General features: G+C 45.5%; 1 protein-coding gene across 2 annotated transcripts in view; it reads left to right on the plus strand.

Annotated features, from left to right (window-relative positions):
• The window catches only part of Nek10 (NIMA related kinase 10), a 167,890-nt gene that overhangs the window by 131,753 nt on the left and 21,938 nt on the right, over positions 1-14,199 (plus strand). The window contains exons 29-32 of one of the 2 annotated variants that reach the window (XM_050160509.1): positions 214-268; positions 4,978-5,015; positions 10,701-10,801; positions 11,459-12,003. In XM_050160509.1, the coding sequence (XP_050016466.1) occupies positions 214-268; positions 4,978-5,015; positions 10,701-10,801; positions 11,459-11,647 (383 nt within the window). In that variant the 3' untranslated portion in view covers positions 11,648-12,003. Of the gene's footprint in view, positions 1-213; positions 269-4,977; positions 5,016-10,700; positions 10,802-11,458; positions 12,004-14,199 lie in introns of those variants that run through there. The other variant, XM_050160508.1, reaches the window with a different exon arrangement.

Here is a 14,199-nt window from a genome sequence, read left to right on the forward strand (position 1 = left end):
TAGTTACAGTGAAGGGTGACTGCCAAGATAATAGAGCCTCAGCAGCTCAGAAAAGGGTTGCTAAAGGCGCGACATAGCCTGCGGGCTGAGCACTGGTCCCGGAACACACGGGACCTGGACTCCCTCTCCAGCCCAGGAAACATTGTGTGACAACAATGAAAGCCACAGTTTCTGGAGCCATAACTTACAGTTGTTTCTGTTTTCTTGTTTTAGGCATTTTAAAGAGAAGTTTCAGTGCTTCAGGAAGAGAAAGGCACTCACAGGCCAGGTATGTCTGTTTTGAGGCACAGTGTACCTGGAAGTGGTTTTAGTCTAAGGCAGAAGCTAAGCCACTTGGGGCTAAGTTACTCCATGACTGGCAGAAGTCACTGGACATAGAAACTGTTCTTCCCCAGAGCCTTAGCAGTTTAACATGCTGGAGAGTGCTAAGCTTCAGCCTGGACCCCTGTGTGTCTGCCTTTTTCTAGTTCTGTAACAGCCAAACAGCTCATCTTTCTGAGCATAACCTGGGCCAAGGCAATGGACTAGCCATGCTCAGTGAGGTCACCTGAGGCTCTGTGTTCTTCAAACATGGGTATGAGACTCAGCCCCATGGCAAATTGGGCAAAAGGAGGGAAGGGGATTGGGGACACACCCGTCCTTCTAAAAATCCAGCCTAGACTTCTACACAGACATATTTGACAGAACTCCTTTATACAATCACGTCCATCTTAAAAAGATGATACACACACACACACACACACACACACACACACACACGCACACACACGCGCGCGCGCACACACACACACACTTTTAAGAGAAAGGAGAAATTATTAGGGGACATCAGTTGTCTGTGTCACCTGGTGAGGATGGCTGAAACCTCAAAGGCTGGCTGTGGTAATCTTGGAGATCTAGAGGCAGGAAGAGCTGCAGAATGTGAGGAGTGGCCGGGACAGTTAACGGATGGGAAAGAGCCTCCTGGCATCATCAACACAACGTTGGGGTGTGCCTACAGAGAGGCAGCCTACAGGGAGGACACAATCAATGGTGATTAATAGGAAGGAAATGACACCAGAGAAGTGTGGGGGAGGGGCACATCCCTGGATTTCTGTCTGTAAAGAGAGGACCATGCAATTAAGATCATCAAATAGAGAGGAGGGGCGTGTTTATGAGAAGATATTCTAGGCCACCGCACAGAGGATGGCCTAGATTTGGAAAACTCTCATCCAGAGGCAACCAGGAGAGGGCTGGGGAAGAGGAGCAGGCAGCAGAGGCCAGCATCCTTAATGCTGAAGCACACCCAAGTGGCCATGCCAGCAAATTCTCACATACAACTATGGATGTATGTTAAGAGGGTTTTACATAAAAACGGAAGTTTCTACCAGATAAATTCAGACATCTTGAAAGTGCCAAATAATTCTAGCCTTGATTTCTAGAAGGATCTATGGGAATTTCCCTCATTTGTAATAGTTCTATTTGCATCAACCCTTCGGAAATAGCAAAAAGCATGTTACATATTTGAAATCTTGAGGGAATTTATTTATTTATTATCGATTTTTATTGTGCTCTACATTTTTCTCTACTCCCCTCCCTGCCTCTCCCCTCCCCTTCAACCTTCTCCCAAGGTGAGGGGATTTCTTTTTTTAAAATCTAGAAATGAGTTAAATATTTTTGTGACATGGTATCTAAAATAGAGTTAGCCCATAGACGTTAAACCAGAAGCAGACAGACAGACTCCGTGGAGTACTGTCTACCACATAGTTATGAGTCTGTGACCATGACAAGCAGCCAGGACTCTGAGGCTGCTGCTTCTCAAACTGTGCTCCGAGACGGCTGAAGACCGACCTCAAGGCCTCTTTCTGTAGCCGTGTCACATGGGCGGGACATGCTGTGTGACAAGCCACTGAGAAGAACAGTGACACAGAAGACAGGCTGTCTTCACTGCAGGCATACACGGTGTAGAGTGTGTGGCCTGACACAGGGCAGTCGGGGACAAGGACAGCGAACAGCCCGCACTTTGTACAAAACAGAAGGAAAGAAAGGGAAAACGTTCTTTGCTTCTTCCCAGGTGACTCTACCGGCTTCTCTGAATTAAAGTGAGACACTTTATAGCATAATTTCTAGTTATCTGCAAGGCATTAAATAAAACTGAAGTTTTTTTTTTTATTTAATTTGTTTAGGATTTTCCTTGACTTCTTGGTGTATTAATGTGAAATATGAGTTAATAAAATATGTAGAAATCAAATGATAAATTTAAACATACAAGAAGATCAAGACACTGCACACTAGAGTTGAAAATAAGAGGAAAAGTCAGCCCTGTCGAGGTTTTGGCTTTTCTGTATCCACCATGAGCTAGTGTCATGGTGACGAGGGGATCCTGGGTATTTCTTCAGGAACCATCTTGGTCTGGGGTAAGCTGATGCCACAGGGACACACGTGTCTGCCCTAAGCATACTTTTGGAATTGAGAATCCAGGCGTGGCTGTGGCTGAACATAACAGAGAGAAAGCATAGACAAGAGATTCTCATATTTGATCGCCTCAGACAGAAGCAGGAAGACCCATGGAAACCATGAGTTCAAGACCAACCTGGTCTCTGAGTTAAGGCTTCTGTTGTTGCAATGAAACGCCATGACCAACGAGCAAGTTGGGGAGGAAAGAGGTTATTCGGCTTACACTTCCACATTGCTGTTCATAACTAAAGGCAGTCAGGACAGGAGCTCAAACAGGGCAGGATCCTGGAGGCAGGAGCTGATGCAGAGGCCACGGAGGGGTGCTGCTTTCTGGCTTGCTCACCCTGCTTTCTTACAGAACCCGGGACCCCCAGCCCAGGGATGGCACCACCCACCATGAGCTGGGCCCTCCCCTATAGATCACTAATTGAGAAAATGCCTTCCAGCTGGATCTCAAGAAGGCGTTTCCTCAACTGAGACTCCTTCCTCTCTGAAGACTCTTGTGTCAAGTTTACACACAAATTCAGCCAGTACACTGGACAATATATTGAGAACCCCATCTCAAAACAAATAAGAGCATCTGCCTGCTCATGGGATGGTCAGTTATTTTGGTATGCCAGGCTCAGGCTGAACGGTATGTGGGCATTTCCTTTACTCTCTGGTACAGTGTATTGCATACAGTGCCGATCCACAGATGCTTGTTGCACGCTTGTTCATTAGAAAATTAATGCGTTTTCTCACTGCAATTTCCGAGTTTCTTACCGTAAAGGACGGAAATCTTATTCACCTCCTTGAATTAATTTATAGTGTAGCTTGTAGTTTAAGGCCCACTTTTTTTTTTTTTTAAATTCTGTTGCTTAGGCAACAAGATTTCTCCATGCCTACTTGCCTTCTGTTGCCAAGGCAACAGGGTGTAGCTGGCTGGCTGCTCCGAAACATCGGATGTTTGCAGTGTCAGAGAATCCTGCAGTGAATATCGTCTTTGTGAGCATAGTTTTACTAGAGGGTGTGTTTCTGACTCCAATACTTGGAGAGAGAGAGATGGCTGCAGAGGTTTCTGATCATCCGGCATCACAGATGGGACCAGAAGGACCCCCAGATTGCTTCAGAACCCACAGTCCTTCCTTTCTAAGGGCCAGCTCACTATTTGCTTGCTCCCATTCTGCTTCCACTTCTCATTCATAATCTGAGTCTCATTTTGCTTCTATTGAATATGTATGCGTGATCACTGCTCACCAGAATCCACCTGGCCTCTCTGCCAGGGTCACGATCCAGCAATCTTCCTAGCAACACGACAGCAAAAAGCTGTACTGTGCCATCGGGAAGTACCCTCCCTTTTCTATGGCAATTATAAGATGGTTACTTGTTTGCTCTCAGCCATCAATACAGTCTGAAGGGAAGGTCAGGAACCTAGCACCAACTCCTGACCAAGATACCAACTCTGTTCACATTGCCACGGATGAACACCTTGACTAAGCACAAGAGCCCAACCTCCCTCACTTCCCCTGTCATGCCTGTCATGGTCATAATGTCGGAAGATTCTATTTACCTTGTATGTCATGGCTGCAGTAACCTCAAATGACATGTTCTTAGTATTGTAAGCCAAGCTTCCCGTTTCATATGATGTATTTAAAGGATTTCTTTGAGAGAGAATTCTAGGGCATTATCTCTTTCATGGCCAGGACTTTAATGACAAAATAATTATCCAAGTAATTCAAGCTTTTCTGACAAAGTAATTACCAAACCAATTCACACTGTGCTTTCACCAATGCAGAGTAAAATCTATTTTACAAACCGCAGAGCTGAGCTGCACCCTCTGCCTTCCCACTGACTGCTGTGGCTGGAGATCTAGGCTGACACTCACCACACCACGTCAGTCTCTTCGGGCTTACCAGCTGTGTCCACCAGGTCACGCTGCATCCGAGGACAGCTAGAGCCATGACCTTTAGAGTACTTTCAGCTTCTGAGGCGCTGTCACCAGCTTTAGGAACTGTCTGTGCCCATTAAAAAAACTTTTGTCAGGTAGCATCTCCGATATGCTGTCTTCTCACCAGGAAGTATGTCTGAAATTTCTCCCCGTGATAAATCATCCAGTGGCCAGCCTGAGCTAGCGTGGGAATGCCGGCATCCAGCATCACAGCTCCCCATAGGTCATAAGCATTCCGTGTGCCACCGTCTGGAATTCCCTCAGGCGCTGCATCTTTTCTACCATCTGTTTGCCTGTGGGCCCAGCAAATGCCCAGGAAAAGCGGTGGCTTCTGTTTGTAGTGGATCTGTGCTATTTTGAAGTTACAAATGGCTGTCCATTCTTGTGGCTAATGGTTTGTCCTCAGAAAAATTAATGGATTTTCTGCTGCCTAAAAAGCAATCTCAGAAGCTCCAAGACTGTGAAGGTGGTTTCTCTCCACTACTGGTATCTAGCACAGGACCTATCATGACTTCAAAACGTTGATTTCTCTCTTTACTGAATACAACACAACTTTCAATAACTGTTTGTCATGAGGTAGAACATTCCTAACGGCCCCTATCTCATTCTGTTTCCAGAGACTTCATTGGTGGCCTAGGATCAAGAGCAAGACCAGGTAACTCAGAGTTGACCCCAGTCATGCCTTCCTGCAAGTTAGTGCGAGCCTGTCAGCTCCCCCCTTTCCTGTTCTCCCTCCGGCTTTGCTGCCTCTCTACTTGCCTTTAAGATCCTGAACCTGCATGCCCAGGGCCCACTTAAGGAAGGAGAGACCGAGTTAGTGGCAGGGGGCAGTTCCAGAGCCTGCCTGCTGGGATTCTCCAGTCCCAAAGATCATGCCAGCACTCGGCAGACCATTTTGATGTTAAGCTCATGATGAGTGAGCCTAAGCTATCGTGAATGATGCCCTAGGGGAATCGAGACACAGAGAGCAGGAGAATTCTGTCTTTCCTGCCCACCACCGCTGCTCCTCAGTGGCATGGAACTGATTAGACTATTATAAGCTGTTCTTCCAAAATTTTCATTTCTGCCTTGATGAGACCATCAAGCACTTAATCTGTAAAGTATGTAACTACTCCAAAATAGTGACTGATTTTACGTAGATGTGTATGCAAACCCAACCTCTCTAATGCCACAGCGGGCATCCCTTTTCGTTCCTTTTGCTCTGACTGGCACAGCCGGCAGTCTAGACACAGCTACTTTTTGCTTGATTGAAATGGAATTATCACATAACTTCTCTAAATTTAAAATTACCCTCAGATTTTAAATACCTCTACCACTGTGCATCTGGACAGCTGCTGTGTGTGGCAACACATGTGGAGGTCAGGGGACCCCTTGGTGGCATCAGCGCTCTTCTTCCACCGTGGGTCTTAGGCATTGAACGCTGGTTTAAATTTTCACTTTTACTCCATTTATGCTGTTTGGTATATTTAATGTGTTCAGTGATACAGTTAATGTGGATGAAGTTACAGTAATTTCAGGCTCTCTTCAATTATTAAACTTTCTTTGAAAATGTTACGGACAGTTTAGGGCTGTCACAGTGTCAATATAGACGCAAAGCAAGGTGGTGTCACTGTTAAAATGCCTAAAATTGTCACGCTGACCCTGGCTTCTATATTACTGTCTGGGCAAAGGTGAGTCAACCCCATGTGTGGCTCTGCAATGATTATTGTTTCGGGCTCTTTAACATTGAGAGAGAACACCTACCCATGCAGCAAACAACGGGCCTTTGCATCAAAGAAATTCGGTTATTTTTGAAGGGTGAATTGAATTGGTATAGGGTAAGGTTTGATTTTAGCAAAACCATTTACACTGCAAATTTACACGTCATCTCTTTATATTTTGCCTTTTCAAAATGTTGATTTATATATTAACGTTTGAACCACGAATCACTAACACATTTGAATTGGCTGGGAATGCTACCATTTACTCTAAGACAAGTTTTGTTTTCACTAGTCACGTGGAGCACACTCACACACATGTGGAACAGGCTGCCACCTGTGAGCAATTCTGCTTCTGAGTCCAAACTTGGGATCTTTACTGTCCACTGTTGGTTTAATGAGTCACAAATGGCTGGCTGCAGGCTGTTTGCTCGCCTGCAGGTGGCCTCGCTTCAGGCACACCTTGAGACTTTACTCTGTGGGTAAAGGGTGGCACTGACCGCACACTCCCACCATATGCCTTAGGATGTCTGGTGTGCACCACACCGGCATCACTTAGTCATGAGGGAGACACACACAATGACACATGTGCCTTCCATCATGCCAGAGCTGTGTCCCAAGCCTAGGGAAGGTCGACGCATGCACTCATTATGGTCCTCAGAGCAACTGCTACATGCCCCACCCCTATTCTTTATAGAGCAGTATTTCCCCTTCTTCAGGGAGCCCTGCCCCCTCTACTGTTAGCTTTTCTTCCCATCTCAGAGTTTCTGTTTCTTGGCAGGAAGACTTCAGAAAAGTAGCAGGTTGATACTTTATCCTGGTCAACTGTTAGAAAAGAGTTCTATCTTTTCGTTGTTCTGTTTTCAGTAATAAAGGCTATAAAGACATACTTAAAATATTCTAAACCTTTATTTTATTAAGAATAACTTGTTACAGCTTTAAATTTTAGCGACAAATAGTATATATAATATTGTGCTATGTGAGATACATTGGTAGCATATTATAGATAGCTGTCCTTATGCATTCCTTCTTTCTGTAAGTATATGTCTGCGTGCGGTGTGTATGCACATGTGCTGTGTGTGGCGTGTGTGGTGTGGTATTTCTGTATGTGTGTGGTATGTATGTATGTGTGGAATGTATGTGGGTATGTGTGTATGCATGTATGTGCTATGTGTGGTGTGGTATTTCTGTACGTGTGTAATGTATTTGGTATGTGTATATACATGTGTGTGGTGTGTGCACATGTGCTGTGTGTGGCCTGTGTTGTGGTATTTTTGTATGTGTGTGGTATGTATGCATGTATGTGTGGAATGTGTGTGGTATGTGTGTGTGTTCATGTGTGTGGTGTGTGTGCACATATACATAATTGAAATTAGCTTAGAGCCTTGATTATTTTTTTGCTATTTTAGGGAAGCTTCTTTATAAAATATTAGTAGTAAGGGCTGTTAAGGCCTAGTCAGGAAACCAGTGGAAGAAGAAATGGAGGGCAGGAGCTGAGTGATAAAGGTATATACTCGTCAGTCACCTTATACACACCTGAACAAGCCATTTGGCCTGACATTTTGTGAAATAATGTGCATTTATTTAAAAAGTAAAAAAAAATAGGACACATCTTTTAAAGCTTAAGTAGTGCAATATTGACAGGGAGCTCATCTAGAAAATGTGTTAAGAGAAAGTGACTCAAACCCAGATAACATAATGTGACTGAGAGCCATGATCACCAATCACTGAATAAAGACCCTATTTATTTGGATTTTAGAATTGTTTTGTCTCCCTAAGGGAAAGCCACTTACTCTTTGATGTAGAGGATTCAGTGAGGCGGAGTGCCTTGCCAGCTCAGCTGACGATGATGAACCGTTAGCGGAAGTTGTCTAGGAAATCCGTTGTTTGCAAGTGCTACAGACTGATTCCCCCACACACCAGTCTCGCTTTGAAGTTTTCTTTCCTTCCTAAAACCAACTCCTGGCACAGGATGGGATCCTTGCCAGGCTCCGCCCTTCCCCCTCCCCCACAGGAGACCTTAGTGCCCTATAATGTGGCAGCAGCAGGTACCCCAGAGATTTCTGGCAGAATGTGGGACTTAGAATCACCTTATTGAGTGTGTTACAGGTGAGAAGTAAGTACCTGTTCGATCAAAGATAAGTAACAGATCGAGTAGAAATGTGTAATAATTTTAACATAAAATTCAAAGGGAATAGAATTCAGGATACATAAAGAACATTTACAAATCAATAAAGAAACAGTATCAGCAATTATCCAACAGCCATTGACAAAAACACCCAGTAATTTCACTAACATTCAAAAACTACAAAGTAGAAAAAAAGTACAGGTTGACACAATTAGAATTTGATACATAGTGCTGATCCAGATACGGAAAGATGCATTCTCTCCTAGGAGAGTATAAAATAATTCAGTCACTCTAGAAGACATTTGTTTCAGTGAGAAATGAGAATGCATTTGCCCTTAGTAAACCTTGGCTCCTCCGTGTGAGACGTGCACTACAGCATTGCTGACAATCCTGAGAAATTGACGGCAACTGAGGTCCCGGGCAAACAAATTTCTCAGCAAACCGCAGGGCACCCAGGCAAACCACAGCCTCTTCCAGGGTCGTAAGGAACAAGCCAGAGCTGGTCTGTCCCTGATACACTGAAAAACAATATTCCCCATCAACAGTCTCTGTGACAGTAATGTGTCACCATTCAGCTGAAAAAGGAGATTCCTGGAGAGGAAAGAAAAGGAGAAAAATGAAAGAGAGGGAGGTTTTATATATATAAACTCTTTTTGCGGTTTTACCCTTCAAACTCTGTTAGAAGCGGCCCACAGTGAGTAGTGCACTCTCCCTAACCCAATGGACCCATGCCGTGTGTGGTGTGCTCTGAAGCTTGCCGGTTCTCTTCAGTCCGTTGCATTCATTTTCACAGTGCTGCTCATAACCTATTAAACTGATGTCAGGACCCAAAGGCCGTTTGAAAGTTACTATTCGGAGCTACTTGTGTATGTGTGTCAAACGGATGGGCATAGGACACAGAGAGGCACCTAGCTAATGTCAGCAATTACTTCTGATGATGCTCTTCATGAGAGGTGGTCCCCAGAGCCTTGAGCCTCATCTGTAGAGTACATTGTGTGTGTGTGTGTGTGTGTGTGTGTGTGTGTGTGTGTGTGTGTGTGTGTATGTGTTTGCTTGACTTACAAGGGGCTTTTGCAACTAAACATTTGAAATTTTGTTTTAAGAGAATAAGCAATCAAAGCTATTTTTGAAAGTCAGGAGTTTTCTAGAACTGAGGAGTGCTGTCAGCTGGACTCAAAACCCAGTTGTTTGCTTGTTTGTTTGCTTTTAAAATTAAAGTGCACAGCTGTGTGTTAGACAAAAACACTCTAGCTAAGTCTTTGTTTTTTGTCTTTAGGGCACAGAGGAGCCTGTGTTTGTGGTAGGGAGAATCAAGCCTATACGGTACCCACTCAAAACATTGTCACAAATCTAAAGGTGCTAAGCTATGCTGTGAGATTTTAGCTTGTTGTTTACAAAGGCTGAGTCTGTAAACGCTAACAGACTAGCCAGCATGAAATGACACCAACCCAAGTCCTTCCCATCTTTCATGCCATCATGAACTTGATGCTTTATCCAGTCCTGTTTTCAGTGAGCTTAGGCGGAAGGTTACCATTCAGGAGGCCTTTGGGTGGGAGACAGAGGTAGAGGTTGGGGCTACTGTGGGGAACAGCCAGCGTCACCCCCCTGTTCTGAGCGGCAGCGAGTTAATCCTTGTGATTTACTTGCTCATCTTTTTGCCCTGAGGGTAATTTGTTAAATTTCAACTTAATGATCCAATAATTGATGCTTACAAGGAGTCTGCAAGAGAGACAGACTTTACATCTAAACAAGAAGCTGGCCTCAGGTGGCCCAGAACACGGTCACTTCTTGGGCTAATTTTCAAACAAGTAAATAGAGCTATCCATAAAGAGAATTCTCATATTTTATTTTCCTTTTTGTTTTGCATCTTAAGTGGATAATTTCATGTTTTTAAACAACCACATTAAATTCTCTTTAATTTTTGAAAACAAACCATTTATGACAAGACACACAATCCTTTTTTGAAAGCACATGTATAAGAATCATCCTTAAAATCATAGTTATTGCTGAAGCTATTGCTATAACAAATTTAATTTCTTAAATGCTTGAAATGGTATAGAAGGAAGAAAAGGAGGTCTTGGAAAGTTAATTTTAGTAAGAAAGAAAGAACTGGTAAATGGGTATTATTGCAGAAAACATGGTGTAGATGGGGGGCCTGGAGGGAATAGGGGATGCTGTGCTTCTGGTGGCTTCCATGCTCTCCATGCCTTCTGTGAATGAGAGGAGACAGAGGCGTGGCTAATACAGGGAGCAGGGAGCGAGGCCATTCCTATGTTAACTTTGTAGTCCTCAAGAATAGACCGCGGTGGTAAGGGCTATGGAGTTGGGGAAGCGGCTCTTGAGTGCTTGAGACATGGAGGGAAAGAACAGCTTACTATATGAAACGCAGAAGTGCTACAGGGTCTCATTGGAAGGTGAGATCCTGGCTTTGTTCTTCCCCAGAAGTTTCTTCTGTTTCCCACGAACATATCACTTTTAGGTGAACTTGGCTCACGGCAGCATTTGTCGCCCACAGCATCCGCAGGCATCGCAGTATCCCAGCGGAAAGTGAGGCAGATCAGCGACCCCATTCAGCAGATTCTCCTCCAGCTGCACAAAGTCATCTACATCACGCAGGTCAGTGTCTTTGCTGCCTCACCCCCATCTCAGCCTCCAGGCCAGAGCTAACCCTGCTAAGAATATACGGCCTGGAGGGACTTGGAGTTAGAGTGAACAATTAATTGTTTCCCCTTCTCCAACCACGTGGATGTGTGTGGGGACGCTTTGGCCTAGCAGTAAATGTGTCTGTTTCCCCCATGGCTTTGCCTGTGCTCCCATTGTGCTTAAGCAGACTTCCATACAAGTGGCTCTTTAGGGTAGGGGTGAAAGAGGGGAAGGGCTTAGCAGCTTTGTCTAAAAGCAACTTTATCATAAGAAGGGGGGGAATGGAACCTTCCTTCTTGCATCTGCTTTGACAGCAGAACTTCTCAAGGATGTGAAAGCCACACCCCTAACTCCCATAAAACCCAGGATCATTTAGACTTTCTGTTTGTGAATCTGAGCAATACTTCAGTATGAGAAAGTTCATGGCTGAAGACTAGCTATTGGTATGGACACAATTCTGTCTTGTGCTGGCCGTCGGGGTGTTCCGTCATCTAAGGATGGACCTCTTATTAGTAACAAATTTCTTCCCCTTTGAAGAAAAGAAGTATAGCTATTTGGATAAGAAAACAAGTACTTCGGAGTTCGAGATAGCATCATCTGGCCATTTTGTTCTTTCTTTCACTCATTTAGCTTGTAAGCACCCGTCAAGCACCAACTGCTATTCTAGGCATCAGGCGGCAAAACGTAGTTAATCTTGATCTCCAACTAGATGAGCATTCGCAGCACCACGGACGAAACGTCTGTGAGGGACTGTCTAGATTAACTGAAATCCAAAGAGCCACCTCAAATGTGGCTATCATGGGCTGGAACCAGGACTGAATAGAAAGGAGACGGGAACTAAGTGTGAGTACATGTCCAGTGTGACCAACCGTTCTGCTCCTGCCCCTGGACCTTCCGTGCCGCGGCAGACTGTGTGCCGTAGAACTGTAGGCCAAAATAAACCCCGCCTCTTTCCCTCCTTCCAGTCCTTCTCGCTTTCTGTGGCTTTTGTCAGATTTTTGTTTGATTGATTGTTTGTTCTGTCTAAGGAACAGTATCAGTAACTAGCCCATGTCGTGGTTACCTGACGAGCCTAAGAGTCAATCTAGGAGCTGCTGGAGCCCCTTGTGGAAAGTCTGTTTACACATCTGGGGCCTGTGGAAAAGTTCTGCAGGCATGCGCACTAGCTGCCTGCTGATACGAGAAGTCTGCACTCGAGGCTTCATCTATCATCACCACCCCACCTTGAGAGACAAAACCCAAACTGTTGGTTTCTATAAGCTAGGGAGAGTTTAGGACTGCAGGGATCACTGTTGATTCATAGCTGGCGCCCGGTATTTCTGAGAAGTCGGCATATTCTTTTCTCCAGTCGACGGTCACTTTGATGAATGGCTGTACCTTTTCCTGGGGATAGTGCAGAGGAGAATTTATGGAGCGTTCCTGTAGTAATATTTCAGGATGCCTTATCCAGGACTCCAGCTTCCCCGTTAGTGGGGGTGGGGAGGGGCTTTGGCTGGGCCCTGAGTTGACCCAGTTCTGAGAACCGTGAGAGGCAGAGAAGCCTTCATGGAGCCCATGACGACTCTGCCAGGAAGTTTGAATACAAAACCTGGAGCTTCTTTTCTGTTACTGCAGCAGGCGAAAATACTGGGTGGTGCAAGCGTCAGCTTCCTGTCTGGGTATGCCACAGTTACTCCACCAAAGCTCGCCAGAGCCAAGGCGTTCCATCAGCACAGGCTTCTCTCTCCTTGTGGCACATGCTGCTTTAGGTCACTGGTAATCTGGCTTTATTACTGCCTGTGTTGTTAGGTTCACTGGCCTCCGGTATCCTTCAGGGTCATACGGCCAGTCAGGGAGGGCAGTTGCACGTTTTGCATGGCTGCAGGGCCACTGCTGCCCTGGCCAGTGCTGTCCCGGAAGGAATACCTGCTGGAGGTTCTTGTTCAGCCTCAACTGTGGAAAACTGCACAGCCTACGTATTCACAGACAGGAAATGCTCATCACCCCACTGCCCCCACTTCTCTGCACCTCTGGAAACTCTCTCCTCTGTAAGCCCTGCCTTTTGCCCCCACTAAACACAAGCTCTTCTCAGCCGATCAGGCAGTCATCTGTACCAACATCTGCGTGAACCAGCCCATCCAATGCAGAATTACACGTACCTAGGCACACCTGTGGGCTCAGCTGACTCCAGTGCCCCGTTTATCCCTCCCCACATAACAGCCGCAGGATACACTTCCCACACAACCCGAGTTGCCACTGTTTTGTCCTACAATCTTGTGAGTTGGGGGCACGTAAGTCACTTTTTCTTGAGCCTTAGTGTGAATCAATTCCCATGAATTGTAAGGAGATCTGATGGGTTATGGACTTGACCCTCATCCCTGTGAGTCTTGTGAGAAACGTCCATGCATTTTTAAGATCTCTGCTCTGGAGAGCTTCTCATCTAAGTTTTGAGTAAGGAGAAGTTTCTTTCCTCAGGAAAGAGCAACAAGTTGTGTCTACTCACCATAAAACCTGAAAGTGATTTAGGTTTAAGATTCCCAGCTTCATCAGGGTTCAGCAAGATGCCCTGATGTGGGAGTGATTTCTTTCTAATCTGTTGCTTTCATTGGTTAATTAATAAAGAAACTGCCTTAGCCCATTTGATAGGCCAACCCTTAGGTAGGCGGAGTAAACAGAACAGAATGCTGGGAGAAAGAAGCTGAGTCAGGGAGTTGCCATGGTTCTCCCACTCCAGACAGACGCAGGTTAAAATCTTTCCTGGTAAGTGCACCACATGGTGCTACATAGATTATTAGAAATGGGTTAAGAGGCTGAAACTAATGGGCCAGGCAGTGTTTAAAAGAATACAGTTTGTGTGTTATTATTTCGGGGCATAAGCTAGCCAGGCGGCCGGGGTACCGGGGACGCAGCCCCACCGCTCCTATCACAACAATGCCCCAATTTCATGTTTGGGGCTCCAGTTCAGTACCGTTAGGGCTAAAGCATTGCATCCAAGAAGTCACAGGGGAGCAGACATGTTCACCCTGGGCCCCTTGAGATTTGCTGAGGTGCCATGCTGGGAAACCTAAAAACCTGCCCCTGGAGACAGGACAGACCACCTGCCCTGAGGTCCCTGCTAAAGTCTGCTGGGAGTCAGCACCCTAGCGTGGTGTGCCACAGAACACCCTCTATGGGATTATAAAGGCCACAGGGGTGGTTGTTAGTAGAACTATCTGAAAGGCCACCTATCGGTGGTGCTCCTAAATGTGACTGGGGGTAAGCACCAATCATCTAGGGTCCCAGCATGTGCGGACTACTGTCTACTGCTGAAGCCAGGCAAGGACTGAGCATCCTGGACACAGAAGGACAAGCTCCATCCTCCTCCAGGGTATCCCAGCAGCCCTTACCTACAG

The sequence above is a fragment of the Alexandromys fortis genome, unplaced genomic scaffold, assembly GCF_014885135.2.
Source record: "Alexandromys fortis isolate MF-2015 unplaced genomic scaffold, M_Fortis_MF-2015_v1.1 scaffold_116, whole genome shotgun sequence".
Taxonomy (NCBI): domain Eukaryota; kingdom Metazoa; phylum Chordata; class Mammalia; order Rodentia; family Cricetidae; genus Alexandromys; species Alexandromys fortis.